We start from the raw sequence: 26,191 nt of genomic DNA, 5'->3' as shown, positions 1-26,191 counted from the left end.
GGGTGTGAGGGGAGGGAGAGAGGGTGTGACGGTGTTCACAGGGGTTTTTGGATGAGGGAAGAGATGAGGATCTGACTCCATGTTTCAGAAGGCTTGATTTATTATTTTATGGTATATATTACATTAAAACTATACTAAAAGAATAGAAGAAAGGATTTCTTCAGAAGGCTAGCTGAGAATAGAATAAGAAGGAATGATAACAAAGGCTTGTGGCTCGGACTCTCTGTCTGAGCCAGCTGACCATGACTGGCCATTAATTAGAAACATCTAACATGGGCCAATCACAGATGCCCCTGTTGCATTCCACAGATAACCGTTTGTTTACATTTTGTTCCTGAGGCCTCTCAGCTTCTCAGGAGGAAAAATCCCAAGGGAAGGATTTTTCATAAAAGATGTCTGCATCAGGAAGGGTGGCCAGGGTTTGCCAAGAGCACTTTGTAGCTTGTGGCCTTGTAGCCCACTAAAGCAGGTGATTGCTGGCCCCTTCCATACCTTTGAACTTTTCTGGTGAGTCACAAACAGGTTTGGGGCTGGGGCACATGTCCTCCATGAGAGGACACTGCTGTTGGGCAAAGTCAGTCAAAGCCCACCCACAACTGCTACCAGAAATGGCTTTAACACCTGCATGTGTTTAGGAGGAACCTGCTCGGCTTCAGAATGGAATCACTGTGTGGAAGGGGTTAAAATAACTTTGGTTCCTCTGCTAAGCTGACAGGGCATGACTCTAAACTGAGACAGATCCTTCTATAAATTGGAAACAAACCCACATATCTGTTTTCTGTCAGTATGCAAAAGAGCTACGGGATCAAGACAGAAGATGGAGATTTGAACTTGTGACTCAGGCCTTGGATTGTAGCCAGATCCCTCTTTCATTCTCCTGAGCCATCACTTTTCTTCAATCTCTTCCTTTTAATTAAAAATTAGAAGGGAACAGATCATCTGAGCTATGCGAGCATGCTTGTTATCAAAAGTTTTTGCATGGTGGGGGGAGGCTTTAATGTGGGTTTAGAATTCTTGAAAAAAATTGGCAGCTGACATTTCTGAAGAGGGAAAAAAGCTCTTTATTGCAAAGATAAGAAGCAAATATAAAAGCTTGATTCATTATAAGCTATTGGTGTGGGTTTCTTAGGCTTACAGTTTTGTGACAGCTCTCATGAGCATACAGAAAAGAGAAATATTGATGTTTTACTAAAGAAAAACAGGGGTTTGAACTGGTGCTTATGCTATTAGTGCTCTCCCAGAGCCTACCAGCTGCTGCAAGAGTTTTTGTTTCAGCTGTATAAGTTAGAAATTGTCATGTTTTTCAATTAACTTCTTCAGCTGTCATTGTCAGACCCTCAAATCTAAAAAAAAATGCTTCAAAGCCTTAAAATCAGATACCTGAAAGCAGTCACCACTGTTCATATATCTGAATGCATGGCTTCTGCCACTGAATGTTGTGTTAAAAAAGGGAGCAAAAGGGAGTTGTTGCTACTGCTGTTTCTTGAGGCAATTCCTGACAGAAAGGGCTGGCTCAGCTTCTGAATCTCATCTCCTGTGCATCCTCCACACACAGTGCCCAGTACTCAGCAAATTCTGCTTTGCCAGTCCCCAGCAGTTTTGCCCATCCAGTGTCCACTGGCACAGTCAGTGCCAGGGTGTGGGGATCCATCTCCTGGGGTCTGGCTTTTTGCAGCCTTGGGCTGCACAGGGCTGGTGTGCTGCTTCTGCCCACCCTAGTGGGGACCCCACTCATGGCCATGCTCAGTTCTCTGTGGTGAGAAGCCCTCCAGGTCTGGGCTGAGCTGCAGGAATCACCTGAGGATCCCCACAGCAATTCCCAGTCTGAGCCAGTGAACTCCTCTCCCTGTGCTGCTCTTGCTGAGCATCACAGTCATTGCAGGAGGAGGGACAAACCTTGATGTTTGTGATAGTATCTCCCATTTTTGTTCTCTTTTTGATGTTGGGCAACACTTCAACTTCAAGATTATGACTTCCTAAACCCTTGGATTAGCAGGGCCAGTTTAAATTATCCATTAATCCTTGAGTTTGGGAGAACAGGTTTCACCCTGTGAACCCAAGACAAAAAGGAGACAACGTTGATTTAATTTTGGGCATGAGGAGTGTCCTGTTTCAGAGACAAATTCACACGGTGGCAGTCTGTGGCAATGGTGATCCTTTATTCTTAGACCACTAAGCAGAAGCAGAAGGGAGTGGATTGTCAATTGTTTGCTGTTCCCACCCAGGCAGTTTGATCTCATCATCCTGTGGCAGAAGTCACATCCCCAAATCTGTGTCCTCAGCTAAACTCCAAAGGCCTTAAATTGATGTTCTTACAGAGCAGCTTTTGAATTGAGCATTTAGTTTTTATAATATTGCTTTTTAATCTGGAGCCCAGCTATAAAGCAGCGTGTCCTAGTTAAAATAAATAGTAATAGTGTAAACAGACTTAAAAATGAATAGATGCAGCTGTATTGCTCATCAAGCCATAAGCCTCACCAAGCAGGAATAAGCTGGATAAGCATGATTGTTGAGTTTATGTTCTTAAATTGACCAAAATAAATTTTTCCAATTTCTGATCTGCTTCTGCATGATGGTATCCAAGAAAAATTTCTGAATTAAGCTCTAAATTTACAACTTTTCAGTAAAAGCCCTAAGGAGAGGATGATGGCAACAGTATGTGAGGAAGGAGGGGGCTGGATTATCCCTAGAAGTAATACTGTCCATAGAGAATAGTAAATTCTTTTGCACTTACATACATTAGCAATATTTTCTCTGACATAATTGGTTTGTGCAGTTAGGAATGAAAGAAGAACCAGCCACAGGATCCTGTTGGTTTTGGTGCTTCTCAGGGACTAATAAATTCGTAACTATTAAGAGAAGCACATTTGATCACAGCATCCCAAATACCCTTTCTGGCAGGAAGAGCAGTGTTTTGGAAATGAAAACATTGCAAAATACAGAGGACACATCCCCTTTTTGAGTGGGAAAAATATGTGGGAATTAAAAATATGGGCATGGGGAAGAATTTTCCCAGATTTAAACACATTTTTGCAGCACTGAATTAAAGTCAAGCTTGCAATCACAGTGTTTTACCCTGCAATCAGTGCTAACAGTTTTTGTGCTACGTGAATTGTGTTGTTCTTTGTTCCCCCACAAATGCATGTCAGGTATAATGTGAGGCCCACCTGGAGCACCTGCTGCACTCCACATCCCAGCCCTGTGTCCTGTCCTGCTCCTGCTGGACAAGAAAGATGGGGAGAGGAAGGAGGAATGAGGAACATTTAAGGCATGAGTTTCTTGCTTCCTACAGCTGGGCACTATCTACACGTGGTGTTTGCACATGGTGCCTCCTGCAGCCCTGCCTTTCCCAGGTGGGGCTGCAGTAGATTGCAGGGAAATGCTGAAGGAGAAGGAGGGTGTTGTTTGAGGAGATTTGGCTTGGTGCAGCCTGACCCCAGAGCCCCTTGTGCTGTGCACTGCCAGCATGGCAGTTTTGGGATGCTGCTGCTGCTGTTGGGCTGGAAGTAAGTGGGAGCAGCTGTGCTGCTGTGCACAGGGAGGAGAACAATAAAGCAGTTAGGGAAATGTTTTCACAATACTAAAAAATGTGAGTTCCATTTCTGGGGAAGAAGAGGGGAAGCCACAAGTGTTTTGCAGAACCTGCCACTGCCCCAAGTTCAGCCTTGCTCTCAAAGGGATGGGAGAGGGCAGAACTGGGAGCTTGGTTTCGAAATGATCCAATTCCCTGGGACTGAGACCCCAGTGAACTGGAAAAGGGGCTAATTTGGAAGCTGGGAGCATGGGATATCCAAATTCTGGCTTGTGAGGTTGGGGTTTGTGGTTTTATTTAGACCCCTCCCTCAGCAAAGTGAAAGGCAAGCTTTTGCCACCTGCTGTCTGGCTCCACCAAGGTCCATCTGTGTGAAGCTGAGTTCACTTTGGAGCCACCTCAGCTTTTCTGAGGAGTAGGTGTTGCCTGTGGTGGCCTTCCCTGGCACCCCTTCCAGAGGGTATCTCTGAAAACCAGTGTGGCAAAGGAGAAGGTCAGGGGCAGGCTTTCCTCTGCTTCTCTTCACACCCTGTGACTCAGCCCTGCCAGCTCCTTCCCTTGTGCTCATCACTTGAGGAGGTTTCACCTCTGCCTCAGTGCTTCCCTGGGTGACCCTAACAACTTTCTTTTCCACTTCCCTTTTGCTCTGATTTCTCCAGCTCCATTTCTGGGGGGAGCTCCTTTTCAAAGGTGTTTCTTCTGTTTCTGCTTCACCTTGACTTCCCTGCACAGCTCAGAGTACATCTTGCATTCACTTCATGCTGTTTTTTTTTTCTGATCCTCTTCCTTCTCCTGCTCTGCCTCCTACTCTCTTTTGTGCAGAACTTCTTGGACTGCTCCTGGTTTTCTTTGAGAATGTACTCAAGTGTGGGCAGGGTCCCTGTTGCAGTAGTCCATGAAACATCCATTTAAGGTTCACTCTGCTTTTCCTTCCCGTTTTCTAAGGAAACATCCCTGGACTGCACACAGGGAAAAAGTGTTTTTCATTTGTCCCTCCCTTAGATGTTCTCTCAGATGAGATGGAAGGACCCTCTCTGATACCTCTAAAGAGCTAAAATAGAGACAAGCATTCCATGTCTTTTTCTTGCCAGCCAATATCCTACATAGCTGGACCCAAAGTCAATACCTGTTTTCCTGTTAGTCTCCTGAGGGATGTATTTGGAAAAGCTTATTGCCTTCACCCTCTTCTTTTGAAAAGTGATCTCTCTGCTCTGCAGGGGAGAAATAAAAGTGTTGATCTGGATTTTTGTGTGTGCTGGGAGTTTGCTGCTCACCGTGCCCGCCGTTTGTGTGGGTGCAGGTGACCGGACCTCGTTCCGAGTGCAGGTGAGGCAGGTGGAGGATTACCCCGTGGACCTCTACTACCTGATGGACCTGTCCCTGTCCATGAACGACGACCTGGACAACATCCGCAACCTGGGCACCAAGCTGGCTGAGGAGATGAGGAAGCTCACCAGCAACTTCCGTCTGGGCTTTGGCTCCTTCGTGGACAAAAACATCTCTCCTTTCTCCTACACGGCGCCAAGATACCAAAACAATCCCTGCATTGGGTGAGTGGTGGCTGCACCTGGAGGGGCAAGGTCTGTGTTTGCACTCTTCATATGCCTTTTTGCTGTAAATAATGAACCACTCTTTAGCCCTGGTTTTTGGGGATGATGATGATGAGCCTGGCTGTCACTGTGATGCTTGAGCAATTCAAGATAGGACAGCTTCTCATTTTGCTGTGGGGAGATCTCTGCATCTAGACATGGGAAACTGTTGTACCAGGGAGCCTGAAGCTATTTTTAAGTACCTGAAAAGGATGCAGACATAGCAGGCTTTTTTACAGCCTTTAAGGAAAAGGAGCCAAAGCCAGAAATTCCTGATTTCTGATCCTAGCTCTGAGTCATAGTTTGGCGTTGAGTAAATCAATTAAGCTTTTTGTCTGCATTTTACAGATAAGGAGACCAAGGCAATGTAACTTCTTCTCAACAAAAGTGTTTGGAGGAACTGAGATTTGCTATGGCCTATAGTGCTGATTAATGAGTTTTTGTAGAGTGTTTTTATGGCTGCAGGAGTGTTTTTTCATCTTTATTGCTGTGGAAGGAAAGCAAACTGGTAGTTACAAAAGACACAAATGACGTGGTTTACTTTGTGGTAATATCAGAGCCTTCATCCCTTTATTTCCTTTTTTCTTTTTGCTTGTGTCTTTGCAACTGTCTTTTTGTTTGCCTTTTAACCACCAGAGCTGGGATCAAGTCCATTGAATTGAGGATTATGCCAGAGTGAAATTGGGAGTGGGGAAGGGTGTCCAGGCTCAGATGGGTTTGGGTGTTGGCACTGAAGGATGGATACAGCAGCAAGTGCCCTCCTGGGAGAGTGTCACCACTGACACCTTTGTATTCCCCATCTTCACCTCATCCATCAGTGAGTGCTTCTCAGTCATGTAAGGGCAGCGAGGAGATCCCTTTCATTTGAGCCGTTTGTGGTTACTTACATTGTAAGATCACCTCATGCATGGATGCCAAGCTCTGTGCATGCTCTGAGAGGCAGGCAAAGACAGCTTGCATCAGCTGTGAGTTTCTAGGCCAGCTTTTGGCTCTGACTAAGCATTGGCAGCTCACTGCACATTGCTTGTTGACCAGACAAAAATCGTCTGTTTTTGCTTTTCACCAGTTCTGTCCAAATTGGAAACTCAAATGGATTTTAACACTGAAAACTCTTGCTTTAATCCTGAGGCAAAAGTGACCACACTGAGCCAGGAGGGTGTCTCTGCCATGATGGCATTGCACACCACACTCTTCATACAAACCACGCTCTTCATAGTGCTTCTCCCAGAGATTTGGCATAGCCTCTGAGGGATCCTCTGTCATCTCTGTCCTCTCAGTCTCCAGCTGGAGAAATCTTGGAAACTTTGTTTGGCTGGTGTGTGATTTAATTGGTGTGACATGGCTTTGCCAAGTGAAACAGAGTGAAACATGCAGGAGGAGATGGGTGCAGAAGGAGAGGATGGAACTGGACAACTCAGCAACAAAGGTGTACCTGAAACTTCCAATGACCTTTTATCAAGAACATCCAGAGCTGTCACCTCAGCTTTTCCCACCATGATCAGGCTATCTGTGTGTTCCTTTGGCTTTACTAAGGTGGTTGCTTTTCTTTCTATGGGTTACTTTAAGCCAGCCTGGTCTTGGGAAAACATTTAGGAAGGATTGCCCACGGCAGCTCATCTGGTAGGTGCTCCCTTCCAGTTTCCATGTGTCTCCTCTTCATCCAAACCAGGGGTGCTGGCTCCTTGCTCTCTGATGGAATCTCCTTCCCCAGCCTGCTCTGTGTGGGGGCTCTGGCTGCTGCCATGTGTCCCTGGGGCAGCAGGGTGGGTTGTCAGGCGTGGTTTTGTTTGCAGCTATTCCTGGTGTCAAAACAAACCCTTCAGCATCTAAGAAAAGCTGCAAGTAAGCTCGAGCTGCAGTGGGTGTTTTTTGCCCCTGGTCCAGGCTCTCCCCGCCTCTGCCTTGTGGTGGTGACTGACTTGCAGGTCTGGGTGGGGTGCAGCCCTGTTTCTCTTGTCTCCATCACCCCTGCTCCTGACTCAGCATCCTGGTGGGCTAAGGGCAGCTTGCTGAGACCCTGCAGTGAGGGGTTTCAGGCATGGCAGACTCCTTGCTTTGCCCTGGGTGCGAGCATGATGCAAGTCTGGATGTGGATCATGGATCAAAAGGGATGGCTGTAATTGCCAGCCAAGCCCAGGGCAATGAGACCTGCCCCACAGTTAGGGGTATGTGTGTGTATGTGCGTATGGAAATCCCTGCTTTGAGGTCCCTTGTGAGGAATTTGAGTTCTCAGTGATGGTAAATTTTAAATACTCCTTTGTGTAAAAAGCCTCTTGCAACTTACCCGTAGTGGGTCATGTGTCAGCAGAAGCTTTTAATTGTACTCTGGGTTATATGTTTAAAGATAAGAGTGAATTAGTGCCACACCACCTCCTTTTTAAACACATTTCTTCTTAACCCTTCCTGTCCCTCTCTCCTGCACACACTCACTGATTTCCCATGCCACAGAAGCTGGTCTGCTGAGCTCTCCAGGTGAGCACCAAAACTGCCTTCTCATGGTTTTGTATGGGAAAAAAGGTTTCCTGGTAGCCTGCCAAGACATTTCTCTGCCTTAGGGTGCCCCTCCCACCCTTCTGCTCTGGTGGGAAGCAGAGATTGTGTTTGCTCACCAGCTTGCAGGGAGAGTGGGAGGAATCTTGAGCTGGTGTTGGTTATTACTCCATCTCATACTGGGCAATTGCCAGGTGCCTGGTGATGTGCAGTAGATGTAGGGTGGTTCATACTGGCAAGAAAACTGGATGACACAGTGAAAATCTGTACTGCAGAAGAAGGGAGAGCTAGTTCTTGGCAGTGATGCTCCTGCCCTTTGACACAGCCCACAGGCTCTGCAGGTGTGGGACATGGCTCCCATGGCCCTCCTGGGCTGCTGGGGAGCGTGGATCTGCCAAAATGCAGCCTCCCTACCACTGGGTCTCATCCTTTGCTGCAGGTTCCCAGTGAAAACCCCTTTGAGTGCAGAAAGTGCAGAGCTGCATGGCCAGGGTGGGCTGGTGCTCAGTGTCTCCATTCATATGGTATGTGGAGAGAGATGTTCAGTCCTGGTGGGATCTCTGGAAACTTCAGCTTCTGAAAGCCCTTGAGAGGAAAAAAAAATATGGGCTCTACTGCAGGGTTTTGTAGGGAAATAGCCAGAAGATGAAGTGCCCAAAATACAAAGCACTGTGAAAGTATTCCAGCCCTCCGAACAAAACCTGGTAGAGCTGGGAGCTTCTGCAGTCCTTGGCTGCGGGTGTGGTTCCTCCCAGCTGACCACTCCTCTGTTCTTCCCGCAGTTACAAGCTGTTCCCCAGCTGTGTCCCCTCCTTTGGCTTCCGCCACCTGCTGTCCCTGACGGACAAAGTGGACCGTTTCAACGAGGAGGTGCGCAAACAGAAAGTGTCCCGCAACCGAGACGCTCCCGAGGGCGGCTTCGATGCCATTCTGCAGGCTGCTGTGTGCAAGGTGAGCTGCTCTCCTTTCTGGGGGTTTCTTCTGCTCTGTTATTGAACCAATGGCAAAGTCGGCCATTTCATGGAAGGAACTACTAAATTTTTCTTGGAGAAACTGAAAATTGCTTTTAAAAGTAGAGGCTTTTGTTTTTATGTGCTTCCGTAGATAAACAGGCATGGGAAAAAAGGTTAATTCTTTTTCTAGTTTAAGGGGATAAAAATAGAGCTTTTGGAAGCACAAATTTAGGGCTGAGATTTCATTACACACTTAGACCTTTGGTGCAGAGCACCTGGGGCAGAATCCTTCCAGAGTCACATACACTTGTGTGCAGCAGTACTGCACATCAGCTCAGTGTGTTTAAAAAGGGTGCATCAAACACATCTTGCAGCAGTAGACCCATGTTGAGGGTTGGAGCTGGTTCCTACTGCTCATATCTTCCCTCTTTGTGTGTGGGGGGATGATCTCACCTTTGGGTGCTGAGAGCCTTCTCTCCCTCTTTGTCAGCAGAGCTGGAGCAGAGTTCATTAGCTTGGTGCCACGTTAGCCATGTCCTTAGGGTTTTTGGAGATGCTTGCTTGGAGATCTTCCTGGAACAAGTAGTTGTGTTGCTCCATATCTTTTTGTCATGAATGGAAGTGTTTGCTTCACTCTGACATGAGCCTGAGCTTCCCTGCTCATCACAACTGGTTCTATTTGCCTTTCCCCCTATTGCTGCAATTTGCTTTGTGTTTGCTTCAGCCTTGCTTAGTCCTTTTGGTAGGGCATGTTTTCTGGGTCTGAATTATGGGAACTGGGAGATAGGAAAAGATAGAAATGGTCTGTGGGAGTGATGGATTGCAGGCATGTGGGAAGCCAGATCTCTCCTTGCCTGGGTTGGCTTTGCGGTGCTTCATGGTCTTGGCAGGACTGGACCTGCCCCACTGGGGCATCTTCCCACAGATATTGTTGTTGGCACAGCTACAGTGCTGCTCCCAATAACTGTCTGGATATAAAGTGCTTCTCAGTTTTGGAGAGGTGGCTCCCATGGTTAGAGCAGGGTTGGCTCAGGATGGTGACTCAGTTGTGCCATTCACCATGTGGGTTTTTGCACTCCCTTCCATGAAATTACTGCAAAACCAGGCAAATATTTCCCTGTGGTGCAGCAATACTTCAGTGTGCATCACAAGGGCTCATTTCTGCAGTGCTGGTGGAAGGCAGGAGACCTGAAAGATATTTCCTCTGAATTTGTGGCAGTCTCAGATTGTTGTTAAGGGCCAAAATCTTTAACTGTCTTTGTTGAATGCACAACCTGGTCCCTTCTAAATTTAGAAGATGAATTTAGATGCTGGTACCATCTAAGTTCAGGAATGAGCGCCCTCAAGGAAGGGTGAGCAAAGGTGAGCATGTGTGCATGCGTGACTGTTGGCATGATGTGGCAGGTCATGACAGCAAATTTCTGCAGCCACAGCAGTTAATTAATTACTGGAGCTTGGGTGTGGGAAAGGAAGTCCATGGGCCTGGTGTGCAAGGCAGGAGAACTGGCTGTGCCATGACTCATGCTGCATTGGCAGTGCCTTGCTCTGGGCAGAGCAGCTGCCTCTCATCACAGCCATGAGCAGCAAAGATTCTGTCTGACCAGAGTTAAAAAAGGCAAAATTTCAAGGCAGCTGATTGACATTAGCATGTTTGGTGCCATAGTCAAAATGGGAACTTATTGCTTAATTTCCCTTGTGGTCCCCAAGCAAAGGCCCAGACTGGTCAGTGGCTGTGGGCTGTGGTGAGACTCAACACCACTGACATGGGCGAGGGTTGCAGACATTTGGGGTGGCAGAGAAGTGCAGCTTGCTGACAGGGATGTTCTTGGCATGGAGTCTGTCATCCTGCAGTGACTAATGGAGTATCATGGGGATGAAAACCCCAGAAGCAGACAGTAATTTCTGTTAACTCAGGACCTATTCTCCCTCCCATGCAAGGAGAGCAGCAGACAGGTACCTTGGTGACTTCTGAGGTGGGTTTCCTCATCACTGCTGTGCACCCCATTGCATCTCACTGGCATGCTCCGGCTTTTTCCAGGGTGGTTATCCCCTTAGAAAGTCCCCTGCCTTGGGGACAGGCAGTGTGTTGCCCATGAAGCACTTTGTGCTCAGCATCAAGGGGAGAGGGAGTCACAGCACAGCAGAGCCTCGTGGTCTCCAAGCCATGGTGTCTAAGCAAGGCCTTCTCCTCCCCTTCTGAGGTGTCAGAAACAATACCTCCTGTGTTGACTAGATGTTTTTACACTGGAATGCATAGCAGGCATTTCTTCTGCATGAACTGCCTAAGGGCTCTGTAGCACTCAAGTAATGTTTTGGCCTGGTCTTCAACCCAGGGAATGGAGAAAGTTTGTACAGCTAACAGAGACTTAGGAGCAGGCCCAGGGTTTGGCTCCTTTCTGAAAGATGAAGATATGGTAAATGTTATTCTCAAGGCAATGAAAGAGCCAGAGACAATAAGCCTTTATTCTGATACTAAAATAGTATGCCAGGAATATTAATCAGCCTTCCATAATTACATTTTCCATTTGCAGTATTTTGGTTTTTTGCCATTCTCTAAGTGCAAGCCTCATATAGCTTGGTGGTATGGGTAAGTTTCAGATCTTATATGCTGAGATGAAGTGAGGAGATAATGCTAGATTGGAAAATAAAGCATCTTTTGGAATGGTTTTGCTTGGTGCTTGCTAGACACTGGTAGGTGGAGGTAGCCAAGGCATCTGGGAGACACTGGGGTGCCTTTCAGAGCAATACCAAGTGAAGGAGGTTTTGGCTTTTGATCCCTAAGGCATACTTGCCTTGCACCTGTATCTGTTTCTTGCTTCCAAGAGGGTCTGCACCTGAAAAACTGGTGAGTTTTTAGACAAATTGATGAATCCAGGGGGTTCTCCTGGCAACTGCATCTTGACAATTGAAGGGCTTTTATTCAGTGCCCAAAGTATAAATGTAGGTATTTTTTAAGGTATGGAAATACAGGCTGTGCTGCTTTTCCAATAGTATTTGGAGAGCTGTGCTGAGGCAGCTGTGGCAGTTTTGCCAGTCACTAGTGGCTGTATGGAGTGAGAAGTTGTTTTTTGGGGTACAGAAGGCACTGCAGCTGGTTGTAGCAGTAGGGGCAGGATCCATAGCACCCCAAGCCCTGTGGAAACATGTTACTCTGCTTTGGGTCCAGTCCCACCCGTGCTTTAAAAATCCTTCTTATCCCATAAGGATCAAAAACCAGATGACAGGGTAGGCATCAGTGCAGGGCTTTTTGTTCAGCAATCCCAGTCCAATAAAAATAAATGAAATTCTCCTTGGTTATTTGCTTTAAGCGGAGTGGAGTGCTGCTCTGGGTTTCTCAGTGGAAACTGCATGCTGAAGAGCTGTATTTTCCAGTGCCTTGAGGCTGCTGGCAGAGGCAGTGTGAGATGCTCCTTGGCATGCCAGCCTCCTTGGGGGGCTTTTTTTTTATAGGTCTACAGCTTTTTTTGGTGTGGGATCAGCATTGGCTCGGCCAGCCCATCCAAGGCACCCTGGTTTGATGCTCTGAGGCATCACACACTTGCAGTGCCTGCATGTTGGGACTGAGACTGTGGGTGCTCGTTGCTTTTTGGGAGTGAGTTCCTGAGCTGAGCAGCCACAGCAGCTCTGGTATTGTTTATGTGGGAAATGGTGTCGGAGTCATGGAGAGTTTGTCTGCAGAGGAATTCTTAGCCCATGATTTAAAGGTGGGCTTAGCAGGCAGGTGACCAGCACCAGCACCCCTGAAATGACTTTGTGGCTGCTGCTTGAACGCAGCTCCTTTTCTTTGTGTGCAGCACAATGAAATGAAACTCAGATTAATCCTTCTAATCTCTTTGGGAGTTTCTTGGCCTTAATAGTTTAAAAAGAAATCAGCTTTAGATACTCAAAGAAAAGTGAATTGGATGAGCTTCTGTCTGGTGGCTGAGTAGACTGAAAACTGCCTCTTGCATTATTAGAGCTGTAATCACTTTTGGGTTGAGTTCTTAAGAAGTTACATTTTGGCATGAGGTTTTAGCCTTTTGTCCAGGGGGGTAACTTCAGAGGAATGAATCCTGCTTCCCAGAGCAAAAAGTATTCATTGCTTCCTGAGCTGGACTGTAACGTGCTGGTGCATGGTAAAGGATGTGTGTTGCCAAAAATTTCTTCCTATAGCCTTATATGCATCATGGGGGTCTTTAAAATGTCAATAAAGAAAATAAATCTTCTGTAATTGGGAGGAAAAAGGAATATACTCTAGAATAATGTCCCTGAAGCAAGAGTTATATTTATTGGAAAGATCAGCAGACTTTGGGCTATGACTCACATTTGGAGGCGAAAATTGCACTGGCACATGTGATTCTACACCCTTTGCCTGCTCTGCCCTCCTGCCCTGCCCACGCCACTGCTTTCCATGGGAAGGGCCAGCACCTTCCTGTAAACAGGGCAGAGTTTGAGTTTTGCTAAATAGGCTGAGCAGTAACTCTGGAGGAGTTGGGTATTCCCATCCGTGACCCAGCTTTTCCCTTGTGCTTTCCCAGAGGATTTGGGTGGTGGTGCTCTGAGCCAGGGTCTGGAGGGAGGGGGATGCTGGGAGTGTGTGGGCAGGGAAGGTGTGGGGCAGTGTCTGCTGGCACATGGTCAGTGTGGCAGCCCAAGGGGAAGCTCTGGACACTGGGACTTTCTGCCTCCAGTCTGTGCCGTGGCAGGATCTCCCTGCTGTGGTCAGCAGCAAGACCCCTGCTCACCCGGCTTGGCAGTGACCTGGCAGCAGCAGCAGCCACTGAGGGGGTTTGCTGCAGCACAGTGCTTTGCAAAAATTTCCTTTGGGCACCAGTGTTTCCTTCCACTTCCATTTCAACAAAGTGTTTCAGTGTGCTGTTACAGGCACAGATCTGCTTCCCGGACTGATGAAAATGTGGAAACCTGGGGAAGCTCCATGGGAGGGAAATGTTTGTCATCTGGATCTTATCCATTTACTTGAAAAAAATCTGTCCTTGCATCTCTCTTCATGCAAAGACAGTGTTAATGTCTGGTCCTTGCACAGAGGGACCAAGGAGGGGTCAGAGAACACTTCATGTACTGTGCTGGAAGCCTCAGTGCTTTTGTAGGAACCACTACAGCATGTCCTGACATTACCATGCTTTTAAATCAGCAGAAGTTTCTCAGAGCAGCACTGTGCAGAGTGGTTGTGTGGGATTAGTGGCAGCACCAATGCCAAAGGTCCCTGCTGTGCTCTGGCTGTGTGTGTAGCCCTGCTCTCCTGGGCTGTGGGGCAGGGGGACGGAGCTGCCTGGGGCGTGTGTAGAGTTGTACAATGAAACAGCAGAGGCACCATGGCTTCCAGGAGATGTGTGCAGGAGGGGATCAGGGCAGAGTGCCTGGGCATGAGTGTGGTTGCACCAAAGCCAGTCCCCTCAGGCAGGGACCTCACTTTGTCCATCACAGCTCAGAAACAGCCTTTATGAGCGGGCAGCAATGAAAATGCTGAGCGGGGATATTGCAGCTCTCGCTGTTGTATTGGCCGCTCCACAGAGCTGAGGAAACAAGGTCAGATTAAATATGTGTGGAGGAAATTGGCAGGTCTCCTTTGGCTATAAAAGCAGCTGAAATTCTTACTCTTGGATTTGGGCAGAGAGGGTCTGGTGGACAGTCCACATACCTCCTCGTGCCTTTTAAATTAAGTGTGTTGGAAGGAGATGCTGGGAAATGCTGGATGGGCTCCTGACATTTTGTTTTCGTACCAGGGCTGGGTGGACAGCAGCGTGGTACTCTCCTAATTAATGCTAATGGGCCTGCTGCTGGCCAGGCACGTGGCTGGGACCATGTGTGGGGTGAAGGGCTTGGCAGGGGCTGGCTGCTGTCTCACAGGGTTTGCTTTCCCCAGGAGAAGATCGGCTGGCGTAAGGAGGCGTCTCACCTGCTGGTCTTCACCACGGATGATGTGCCCCACATAGCCCTGGATGGGAAGCTGGGGGGGCTGGTGCAGCCCCACGATGGGCAGTGCCACCTGAACGAAGCCAACGAGTACAGCGCGTCCAGCCAGCTGGTGAGTGGGGCACGGGGCCAGCCCTCAGAGACCTCAGGGGCTGGAGGAGCTCTCTGGAGATCAGCCAACCCCTGCTCCAGCAGCTTTTGGCAAATGCGGTGCCTGGTTTAACCCAGCTTCTGCAATTTGCAAATAAAATTTGCTCTTCCTTTGGGCATTCCCCCATAGTGAATGCTTCTGTGATGGTCAAAAATGAGTTGGTGACTTAGTGAGTTCCTTCAGAGCTCATTACAAGGGATGGAAAAGTAACTTGGTGTCCTGAAGGGCATTACATTTTGCCTGCAATGTTTAGAAGGAATATGTCATCCCTTTTCTAAAATATGTCTGAGGAGGATGGAGTCTGAGGACTGTGCAGAGGACTCCTCCTGAGGAGAGTGTATCTACCTTGATGTGACTACACTAGCAAGTACAACAGAATGCTGCTCTTTTATTCACAGCCTTTGAGCACAACACTAACATAAGTCTTAGTAATAAACAGGCAAACTAGCCCTTTTTAAAAATTGAACTCAGTGGAGGAAACTTCTGGGATGAATGAGCACTTGCCTGCCACTTCATTATCCCATCCTTCTGCAGAATGCTGCTTTATTCAGCAGATCACATGCACTAATTATGATTTTTGTTCCTGAATGTCACCCTGTGAGGGGAGGGGAATCTGGGTGGCTGTGTTAAGATCAGAAGCTGGGCTCTACAGTGGAACCCCCTGTGCAGTCCTACCAAGTGGATGTATGTGTAAGGGAGCACAGTCCCCAAACTAGATGCCTTATGTGGAGTAAATGCTGAGGAGATGGCATGGAGATGCTGCTTGGTGTTTCCATGTTTGAATCTCAGAGGGTTGCAATCAGTCCTCCAGTCTTCAAGTAAATGAGATTTTTTTTCCAAGGGCAGCACTTCAGAAGCAGGCGGGAGTTTTGAACTCAAGCTGGTGTCGTGAAACTGAGCCCTGGGTCATTATTTTGTTGCTAGAGCAGCATCTCTCTGCCATCCTCTCTGCCTGGGAAATCTGCAAGAATTAAAGAGTTTATTGTAATCTCTTTATGGTCCCACTTTGCAGAAAGAACAGGCAATGGATGTTTCTGCTTTGGGAGAAAAAATTTGATACATTCCCACATTCTGTAGTCCTAGATCTCCCTGCCTCGCATCCCTTGAGGTAGCAGCCGTTCAGCACATGTGCATTTGCTGATGGCAAAATAGGAAGTGGAAAGAAATAACCCAGTGTTTTGGGTATTGCTGTGGCTAGTGGTGTTGTCAGTCAAGCATTTTAGTGAGCAGTGCTGTAGAAATATTTAACAGATTTCTACTATTTCAGTTAGAATTGTGCTCGTACATCAGGGACTTCATCCCACAACAAAACACGCCATGTGTCTGGAATGAATTTTGCTATTGGGAAGAGAAGAGTGATGAAATTACTTTGTTTCTGTGTTACTCACCAGTCTTTCTGCCTGGTTTTTCCCTCCTAGGATTATCCTTCCCTGGCACTTCTTGGGGAGAAACTTGCTGAAAACAACATCCACCTGATTTTCGCTGTTACAAAAAATCATTACATGCTCTACAAGGTAAGTGCTGCCGAGTTGCCTGGGCTGGGGGGAGAGTGAAATGCTTCTTGAGGCCCTGGGGAGTGGAGGCAGCTGCAAGCATGTGTGCAGCGGCAAACGTGTGTGCAGTGGCAAACGTGTGTATGCAGTGATAAGAGTGCATGCATGTGGCCACAGGCTGCCCGGTGCAGGCAGACAAGGCTCAGCCCTGCTGGTCCTTTCAACGGAAAACCCTAAAGCTCCTTAGAGCAAACAGATATGTGTGTGTTAGTGAGCATGTGAAGAGCTAAAATAGGCTCCATGTTAATCGGGGTGTTCGGATGGCTGCCAGCGTGCAGCGTGCCAGAGAGCAGAAACCTGCTCGGCCCATTCTGCAGTGACTTAATCCCATTACCTAATCCTGCACAGCCTTTCTGCCCAGCTGTGTTTTTCCATCACGGAGTCCAGGGCCCTGACGTGCCACACACAATATGAACTCTCCTGCCGTTCCTGCTCTCCCCTTCAAAAGGAAAGTTGACCCAAGGCACAAAGACCAACCTGTGTCTAGAGCTGCCCTGCAGGGTTTGGTGCTCTGTGGGTGCAGGGGTGGTGTTTCAGGCAGGGTTGCTTTTGGAAACCTCTGCTGAGGCCCTTGAGGCTCAAGCAGGAACAACAAGCAGCCCTGTTGCTATGGTGGGGATGCTGCTGTTCACCCATGGGGAGTGGGAGGGCTGAGTTGTTCTCCACCCCGTCTCCAGGGGATGCTCAGGGTTGGGAGGGAAGTGGGGACAGCCGCCCCTCCCTCCCTGCAGGGCCAGCTTTCCTGAGTGCACAGTGGCTGGTGTTCCCCCCGCAGCAGCAGAGCCCCAGGTATGTTTGTTCCTGACCCACGGCCATGAGCTTTGTTTAATATTTGACATGCTTCATTTGCTTTTGAAAGCTCCACATTAACTGGAGCTAAAATATACCATGTGCACCACTGGGTGATGGGGCAGTGTGTGTGGCCTGTGTCCCTGGCTTGGGGTCAATCCCTTCTCATCCTCTGATTTCCACTCTGCACCTCAACATTTTAATTTTTCTTCTTCTTTTTTTTTTTTTTCTTTTTAAGAACTTTACCACTTTGATCCCTGGAACAACAGTGGAGATTTTGCACAAAGATTCCAAGAATATCATTGAGCTGATTGTCAAAGCCTACAACGTAAGTGCATTTTAATACCACAGCTGCTGAAGTGAAGAGGGCTAAGAACTGGGCCAGCACAGCTCACCCCAGTGAGCTCCACCCAGCTTGGCCTCCCCTGTCCTCTCCACATTGCTGGAGCTGGAATGTCCACCCTGGGGAGGGAGACAAGGTGTATGAGGAGGATGAGAAGCATGGGTAGCCAAGAGAGCCCGTGGGACAGCAGAAATTTCACCTCATGTCTCTTATGTGCAGAATTACCCACAAAACACAGCCCCCATCTAAAACAGATCTCTCTGAGATCTTTTACCTTCCAGTAGGTAAAATAGATTATTTCTTTGTTATCTGATGTTCAGAGGCCTCTCAAGGATGGGACTATGTCCAGATAAGGTCACATTCTTGCCTTGCTCTCCGTGCAGCCCACATTGGTTTTCAACACCCTATGAGTATCACCATGCTCCCAAAGGAGCCTTGCCTGCGTGGCACTGCCAGTGCAGCCTGCCCTGGCACAGTGACAGCAAGGGACCTGGAGTTGTACTGCTGAGCTGATGGTGTCCATCTCCATGGAGATCAGGGGAGCAGATCAATTAGAAGTAGATAAATTGCATGTTCGTAGCATAGTTAGTGTCAACATTTGTGTTGACTTCTCCCTGAATTCCTATGACTCAGGTTTTCATGATCTGCAAGGATTTTGCTGGATGTTGAGCATGGAGATGTGACCCCATAAGAGGTAGACTTGTTCATGTGTGGGACCTGTGGGCACAGCTTTCAATGTCTGCAGGCTCTTCTTGGTACTGTGTTCATTAGTGCAGGGAGTCAGTAAGAAATTCTTCGGAGGAGTTTACACATCCAGAATCCATGTGGGGTTGGGGTGTGCTTTGCATGATCTGTAAAGTTCTTCCTTCTTGTCTCCCAGCTCCCTGCAGTTAAAGCAGCTTCTGGTTATGCCCTTGGGAAGAGTGCTTCCCAAACGTTCCCCCTCTGAGGAAGGCAGTGAACAATTAATGCTGCTAATGAGGCCCAGGAGATGCTGCTAATCAAAAGCCCAGTTGTCCCAGTTTGTCTCTTGAGGTAGGAAGGTCTTGTGGCGGAGATGCTTGGTTGGGGAGAAAGGACTTAATATTTATTCCATGTTGACTTTGCATGTGGCCTCAGTGCCATCAGGTGGAAACCTCCCTTAGCCTTGTTTTTGCAGCTGTAAGATGCATCCATGCCTCCATTTCACCACCTCTCAAGCCTTTGCGGATCAATACAATGAAAACCATTGGGAACCCTGTGGCTGCACCACTGCTCTCTCCTTCTCTTTCCTTGTGAGCTTTCCAGCACAGCTGCCTGGAAACCACTTGGGTGCTTGACCAAGGTGTCCCATGGAGTGAGCTCTGTGGGCTGGCTGAGTGCTGAGGCTGGGGTTAGTTTCTTGCCTGTTCAGCTGGTGATGGGTGTGGGTGGCACCCCCAGAAATGCTGTCAGGAGCCACAGTCAGCCCAGGGCCACCCAAACCTGGCACCTGCCCAGCCCATCTCCTCTTGGTAGCTTTGTTTTTTCCGAAATGGTGGAGGAAATTCTCACTGAAGGAGATGGCTAAAATTCTGTTTCCCAAATGAGAGTGAACCTTTTTTTAGTCCCTGTGCAAAGGGAAGTCTAAGCCTGGAGAAATCCTTCATCTGCAAACAGGGACTGTCTTCTCCTGCGGGGTGGCACTGGCTGATGTTCTGGGCCTGGCTCAGTCCCTCTCCCTCAGTGTTTTCTCCTTCTCTGGTCCTCTGTCATCTGCTTCCCCTCACTGATGCACACGGCAGACTTGCTCAGGGCTTATGTTACCCTCAAGATTCCTTTTCCTCATCTCTTCATCTTTCATCTCCCTTTTCATCTGCCCAGCATGCTGTCCCCTCTCCCTCATCCCACCAGGTGTGAAGCAAAAGAGAACAGGGACTGCTTTCTTCCTGCCCTTCCCCCAAATCTTACAATGCCTGGGAGATGGAAAAGCTCATGGGAGGCTGTGCCCAGACACAGGGCTGGGCTTGGACTGATGAGAGCAAATGGGATGCTGGTTTTAGAAGCACTTTCCTAAACCAAATCCAGGCAGGTCCTGGGAGTGTTTCTTGTTGCAGCCACCAGTTGCCCCCCGTGGTGGCTGTGGTATTGTCAGAAGACACTGGGGTGTAACAGAGCCAAGGGGCTGATAACAATGGCACTGCATTTAGGGTAACAGCAGGACCATACAGGGCTGATAAGAGGATTTGTGTAGGAACATAGGATGAGCCTGTGCAAGGCCATACTGAGGCCTGGCCTGGTGTCCTGTTTTCTGCCGTGCTCCCAATAGGATCCTCTGGGAAAGAAGAGAGAGGAGCACATCAGTGTAGCAGCTAATTTCTACAGGATGATTTGGCGACAACAGCATCCATAGATTAACTGGCAGTTGGCACACACAGCATTCAGCCCACAGGCAATGGATGCTCCATGTGGTCCCAGTTGTTACCCCATGAAAGCTTCTCTGTTACAGTAGAGAGATAGGAATTATTCCTTTCTTTCCTCAAGGACTGTTTAGATTCACCCGGCCAAAACTCATTTATTTCCTGTCCATTTCTACAAGCATTGGCTGTTTGCTGGCATGTGCACCCTGCTTTTGTCATCACATGTACTGGCAAGAGGTCTGAATTAGCACTTTTCCTTAATCTGGCCTCTTTGGTGAGGGCTGGGGACAAGGATGGAGCTGGAAGCTGGCTTTGGGTAATAAGCATATTTGTACAAAAAGCTCCATTTTGAAAAACTTTGTCGTTTTTGGACACCACTGGTATGAAAATCAGTTCCAGCCCTTGGAAGAATTAAACAAAACAATGTCATTCCGAATTAATATTTATAAACTTCATTTTGTTGTGACTTAAAAAGTCTGTGTATGCAGCAGGGCAGAGAGTTAAGAAGCAGAAGAAAGGGGTAGAAGCACACCAAAACCTCACAGATGGAAAATGCTCTTCACTTTGAAAAGTTTTTTCAAAGAAAGAGATTTTTCATTAATTTTTTCCCATGGTACTTTTTCCAGCTGACACTTATGAAAGGGTGCTTTTTGTTCAGCTTTTTCTTCTAAGAGGGAGAATACATTTTTCTGACCAGTTGGGTGGAATGAAGGAAGCAGGACAGAGTTAGTGCAGTTTCACATCTTCTCTGTGCTGCACAACAGACATTGTAGGACAACTGCCAGTGGAGAATCAGGCTTTGCACTTTGCTCAGGAGCTGGGTTATGGGGAGGAGAAGGTGCAGATGTGCACAGAAAGCTCTGACCTTCAATTCAGAGATATTCTGTTTCTGGTTGAGAAGGTTTTGTTCCTTGCCTTGAGCACCTGTATGTTTCCAGTGCTGGCTGCAGTGTCCATTACACCCTGCAGGGGTGCCCGGCAGCTCCCTGTGAATCTAATTGAGATCATCAGAACTCTTCTGGGCTGGTTGAGTCAAACTCAGCTCACAATGTCAATGTGTGTGCAGGGGTGAATTTTTTTTCATATAGGTGCAGAGATGTCCTACCCACCCTCTGGAAACAGCAGGAGAAGAGACTGAAGCAGAAGAAACCATTCTGTCTTTGGGAGCTTGATGGGTTTGCTTTCCCCTTGTGTTTCCAGAGTATTCGGTCCAAGGTGGAGCTCACAGTCTGGGACAGCCCTGAGGACATTGGCTTGACCTTCACGGCCACCTGCCAGGATGGGTTGTCCTATCCTGGGCTCAGGAAGTGTGGGGACCTCAAAATTGGAGATACGGTGAGTCTGCCTTTTGATCTGTTCCCTGGAGAGGCTCTTTCACCTGCTTCCCTCCATTGATGAGTGGTTCTGGGCAATAAAACACAGTTTTGTTCATTTTCCTCTGCTCACCTCATGATGATACAGAAACCCACAGAGAGTGGCTCTGCTAGAATTGGTTCTGGGTGGTGCATGTCAGTCCAAGGTGAGCTGTGAGGAAAGAGGGAATACAGGCATCCTGTGTGCCATACTGAGCTAAAGGTCCTGATCAGGCAGCAGGATGCAATAGTCAAAAATGGGCCTTTTTCCCTCATTCACAGATATTCACATCACACTCTCACCTCTGAAATTCCATAGGCAGCAACCCTCCTCTCCTGTGTTCAGTTCCTAGATTGTAGGATGGCAGCACAGATTGAAATAAATATTAACGTGGCATAATCCATCCTGTGCTTTTTAAAAAGAAGTGAAGCTAAGCTTTGCTTGTTTAAATTGAGTGTTGATGCAGATAAATGAGTTGCTGGGCTGCAGGGCTAGGGCAGGGGGGCTCAGGTTGGTGGGGAATCTCCTCCCTTTCTTCAGACTTTTGCTGTCTCACGTCGTGGGTGTGGGTTCATTAGCAGCCTGACTGCCTTATTTGAGAAGAGTGACTCTGCCAACATACCTCAGGGCTCTCAGTGCTGTGACATATAAAAATAGTTTGAAAGAGTCAACAGTAGCTGGAGTTTTACCCCACCAAATAAGGATCATGTGAGATGTTAAACAGGGAAGTGGCCTTGCTTTTGCAACTGAATTTAATGGGTCCTGGATAGGTAGGTGAAAGCAATCCCTGTAGCTCCTTGGATGGCTCCAGCTGCTGCAGCTTGTGCCATAAAGGGTCTGGCTGTGAGTGCAGCAGGGAGCTGGCACCGCTCCATTTTAGGGGCACTCTGAATGTCATGATGTCTGCACAGGGAGAGACACCACAGGATGGTGAGGTCATGTACCTCCATCCCCTCTTTTCAGCTGCTTTCTGCCCCACTGCTTTCAGGAGATTTGACTCCTGCTAAGGAAGTTTCCCCAAAGAGGATCATGCTGGCACTGCACCCTAATCTGCCAGGGCTTAGTGCTGGGGCTGTGGGTGTCAGTGGGTGAAAGGGAGCAGGATTACCCTGATCCCCTTAGCTTGCTCTCTGATCTCCTCCTCTGTAATTTGAGCTTCTCTCCTAATTGCTTCAGGCCTTGGGAATGGGAGGGGGCCCAGGGAGATTTCTGGGGGTGCAGCTCTCCTGCCAGGGGTGGCTGCTGTGTCCTCATCTGCACATCCCCCCTTGACCTGTGGGACAGTGAAGTCAGTGAGAGCTTGAGGTGACCCCCAAATGTCCCCAGAGGGAAAGCATTCCTTCCTGAGGCCTAGGAAAGGGTCTCATTTCCTTGGAACAAGGTTAATCCTCCTTGCTAACTGGCAGCTCTGGGCAGCGCTGACCAGCCCTAACAAAGAGCAGGATTAAATCAGGGGCTGAGCAAGCTACCAAAGTATGGTCTTGGTTTTCTCAAGGAGAAAATCCCTGACACTGGATTGTAGCAACATAAAACGAGTAGGGGTGTGATGTATAACCATTTAATGATGTGCAGAACCCTTCTGAAGCCAGGCTTGATAGAAGCATCCATTCAAAATGGCCTGTGAGCAGCATGCCAAAAGCTTGGGACTGTGGGGCTGATACACATTTCCACATGCAAATCAGGAGTCTCATAAAACCTTCTAAATCAATGATCTTATAGGCACCTTGGGTTCTTTGCTGTGTTGGTTAGATCTTGTTTTGAGAGAGTTTTCTATTTTTAATAGCATGAAAACTGGGTTATTTGCTAGAGTTTTGCCCTGTTTGTTTAATGGGAATAGGCAGGTTCCTTCCCACTGCACAGAAATCAGTGGTCCCAATGCGGAAAATTGCTGTGAATGGCTGACAGCAGAGAGTTTTAAAATGTTTTGGATTTCCAGCCCCTCATAAGACAGACAGATATTGGTGCTCTGAGCTGCAGGTGCCCTTGCTGGATGTGCAATTGTTTGGGTTTTTTTTTTGCACACCTGGGAACGAAGCTCTGATGCGCTGAGTGCTGTGGAATTGCTCCATGGATTTTCCCCAGCACATTTGCTCTTCCCTGCCAGGGAACACCGCTGGCAGCTGCTTTGGTGAAAAATGCATATTTTATGATTGGCTTTTCACAAATATTAAAATGAATATTATATGTGTTGTGTTAGAAAGTAATGCTGTATTAATTCTTTTAAGTAGTGTGTTAAATATAGTTTTAGGTTATAAAGAAAGTTAAAATAGAAACTATACTATTGTGAAAAATGCCAATCGCTTGTTTTTAAAATTTTTAAAGTTTAATAGTAATAAAATGGTTATAAAAATAGTAATACAATTAGAGTAATAATAATTTGGACAATTTGAATTAGGACAATATAAGACAATAGAGACAAAGAGTTATGGATGGTCCAGGTACCTTTTTCTGGGCAGCACGAGCGTTAACAGAGGATTAACCCTTAAAAACAATAACCTGTTGCATATTCATACATTCTCATACATGATGCATGAATTCCATTCAAATACAGGATTCTGTCTGGTCATGTCAACTTCTTCTCTCTGAATCCTAACAGCGCCTTCAAGGCGGGAAGAAGTTTGTTTCTTCTGATAAGAGGGCAAAATTTCTGAAAGATTTCGGTGTCCTGTGGCTGCTATCTTGCTGCGAGTCCTTTCTTTAAAAAGTATCTTACATAGCAGTTTCTATTTTAACATCTTTTATAACCTAAAACTATATTTAACACACTACTTAAGAGAATTAATACAGCATTACTTTCTAACACAGCACATATATTCATTTTAATATCTGCAAAAAGCCAATCATAAAATATATGCATTTTTCACACTATGTAGGATACGTTTTTTAAAGAAAGGACTTGCAGAGAAATAGCAGCCACAGGACACCTAAATCTTTCAGAGAAAAAGAATTTATTGCTCCATTATCAGAAGAAATGAACTTCTTCCCGCCTCGCTCAGCCCTGATGATGCCGTTAGGATTAAGAGGAAGAAGTTGACACTGACCAGACAGAATCCTGTATTTGGATGGAATTTATGCATCACGTATGAGATGTATGAATATGCCACAGGCTATTGCTTTTAAGGGTTAATCCTTTGTTAACGGGTGTCCTTTTTCGGGCTCTTGCGGCCCAGAAAAAGGTACCCAGACGTCTGTAACTCTTTGTCTCTATTGTCTCATATTGTCCTAATTCAAATCATCCAAATTATTATTACTACTCTAATTGTATTACTATTTTTATAACCATTTTATTACTATTAAACTTTTAAAATTTTATAACTGATCCTGGGCTCCCAACTTCGGCCAAAGCGATCGGCGTTTTTCACAGCGCCCGTCCCCTTCCATCTCCCCTCAGGTTTCCTTCGAGGTGTCCGTGGAGGCGCGGAGCTGCCCGGCCGAGGCCACGTCCCACAGCTTCACCATCAAGCCGGCCGGCTTCCGGGACACGCTGGAGGTGGCCGTGAGCTACCGCTGCCAGTGCGGCTGCACGGGCCGGGCCGCGCCCGCCAGCGCCAAGTGCAGCGGCAACGGCACCTACGCCTGCGGGCTGTGCGAATGCGAGCCCGGCTACCTGGGCGCCCGCTGCGAGTGCCGTGAGGGCGCCATGGGCGAGCTGCACCACGCGCTGTGCCGCGAGGCCGAGGGCAAGCCCCTGTGCAGCGGCCGCGGCGAGTGCAGCTGCAACCAGTGCCAGTGCTACGAGAGCGAGTTCGGCAACATCTACGGGCCCTTCTGCGAGTGCGACGACTTCTCCTGTGCCAGGTACAAGGGAGTCCTCTGCTCAGGTAGGAGCCTGTTCCCTCCCTTGGGCCCTTGGCGCCGTGGTCGTGAGAAAGCTGCCCCAGAATGGGGCTGGAGTGTGCAGGGAATCTGCCCTGTTTCTGCAGGAGTCTGTGCTCTCTTTCTGTTCCTTATGGGAATGAAGAGAGAGAGGTTTAGAGGCATCCACAACTAAGAGCAAAAATTGCATTATTCTCTGTTGCGGTGCGATGTAATAGCCTGTTTCAGTCATCCCGGTTCGTGTGCCAATCACCTCTCCCTTCCCCTCCCTTGCGCCTGCAGAGTGCTGTCTGTCAATCTTGACATTCCAGAAAGGGCAAAGTGATTGGCAAAGTTCAAAAGATTCCTCTCAACCCTAGGGACATTGGGCCATCCAGATGTCATTTGTCCTCTGAGACTCCCCCACCCTTACCTGGTTGGTGGCACATCTACCCCTTCCGTCCCCCTCTCCCTGGGGTTCAAACACACAGCAACCACTCGGTTTGGGGTTCTGTTGGAGCTGTTGCTGGATTCAGAGGCCTGTGGGCCAGGCATAAAGCTCTGGATCCAAACCCTCCAGCAGAACCCGACTCCTTTCCTTCACCTCGCCTTGAAGCCTCTCCGTCAGAGGTAAACCTGAGCTCCTGCAGGCCTGGAGTTGTCCCAAGCGCCCAGCTGGAATATCCAGCCAGAGGTGTCTCTGAGGTGAAACCACCACAGCTGCCACCTCTGGTCAAGCAGCAAGGGCCAGACAAACCCAAGCATGTTCCATCCAGCTATATTGGTATTAAATTCCAATACCCTTGGGCCCTCGGTATCGTGGTAGTGAGAAAGCTGCCCCAGAATGGGGCTGGAGTGTGCAGGGAATCTGCCCTGTTTATGGAGGAGGCTGTGCTCCCTTTCTGTTCCTTATGGGAATGAGGAGGGAGAGGTTTAGAGGCATCCACAGTTAAGAGCAAAAATGGCATTATCCTCATCAGAACTGGGTTTCCAGCATTGGAGTCAAAGGCTGTCTCCCTGCATGTCAGAATCTCTAGCTTGTCAGAGTGACCCCGAGAAAAGTTCAAAAGTCCCTTTTCCCAGCCCAGCACTCGAAGAAGGAGTCAGAGCTCTTCATTTCTCGGTCTCAAGGTTGTTTATTGTATCTTATCTATAAAATTCTTTCTCCTGTCCTGCCGAGGTCCATCCAGCAGGACAGTTCCAGGCACTCTGCCTGCCCCTGGGGCAGTGTTATGTCTTTATACTAAAAACTAGGTATACAATGTTTACAATTACTTTCCAATACCTATCACCTTTGTTAGACAGTGAGCTTGTACTCTAAACCAATCTAAAAGTGCCAACATCACAGCAGA

At 47.8% G+C, this 26,191-nt stretch overlaps 1 protein-coding gene across 1 annotated transcript in view; it reads left to right on the top strand.

Annotated features, from left to right (window-relative positions):
• Window positions 1-26,191, top strand: part of ITGB5 (integrin subunit beta 5) — a 57,993-nt gene that overhangs the window by 10,274 nt on the left and 21,528 nt on the right. Inside the window, exons 4-10 of the mRNA XM_058809223.1 lie at window positions 4,833-5,082; window positions 8,394-8,562; window positions 14,428-14,589; window positions 16,047-16,142; window positions 17,209-17,298; window positions 20,892-21,026; window positions 24,436-24,865. Of these exons, the coding sequence (XP_058665206.1) occupies window positions 4,833-5,082; window positions 8,394-8,562; window positions 14,428-14,589; window positions 16,047-16,142; window positions 17,209-17,298; window positions 20,892-21,026; window positions 24,436-24,865 (1,332 nt within the window). The remainder of the gene's footprint in view (window positions 1-4,832; window positions 5,083-8,393; window positions 8,563-14,427; window positions 14,590-16,046; window positions 16,143-17,208; window positions 17,299-20,891; window positions 21,027-24,435; window positions 24,866-26,191) is intronic.

This window comes from Ammospiza caudacuta, chromosome 8, assembly GCF_027887145.1.
Source record: "Ammospiza caudacuta isolate bAmmCau1 chromosome 8, bAmmCau1.pri, whole genome shotgun sequence".
NCBI classification, from domain to species: domain Eukaryota; kingdom Metazoa; phylum Chordata; class Aves; order Passeriformes; family Passerellidae; genus Ammospiza; species Ammospiza caudacuta.
Note: the sequence above shows the minus strand (reverse complement) of the source record. Positions and strands in the feature narration are given on the sequence as shown.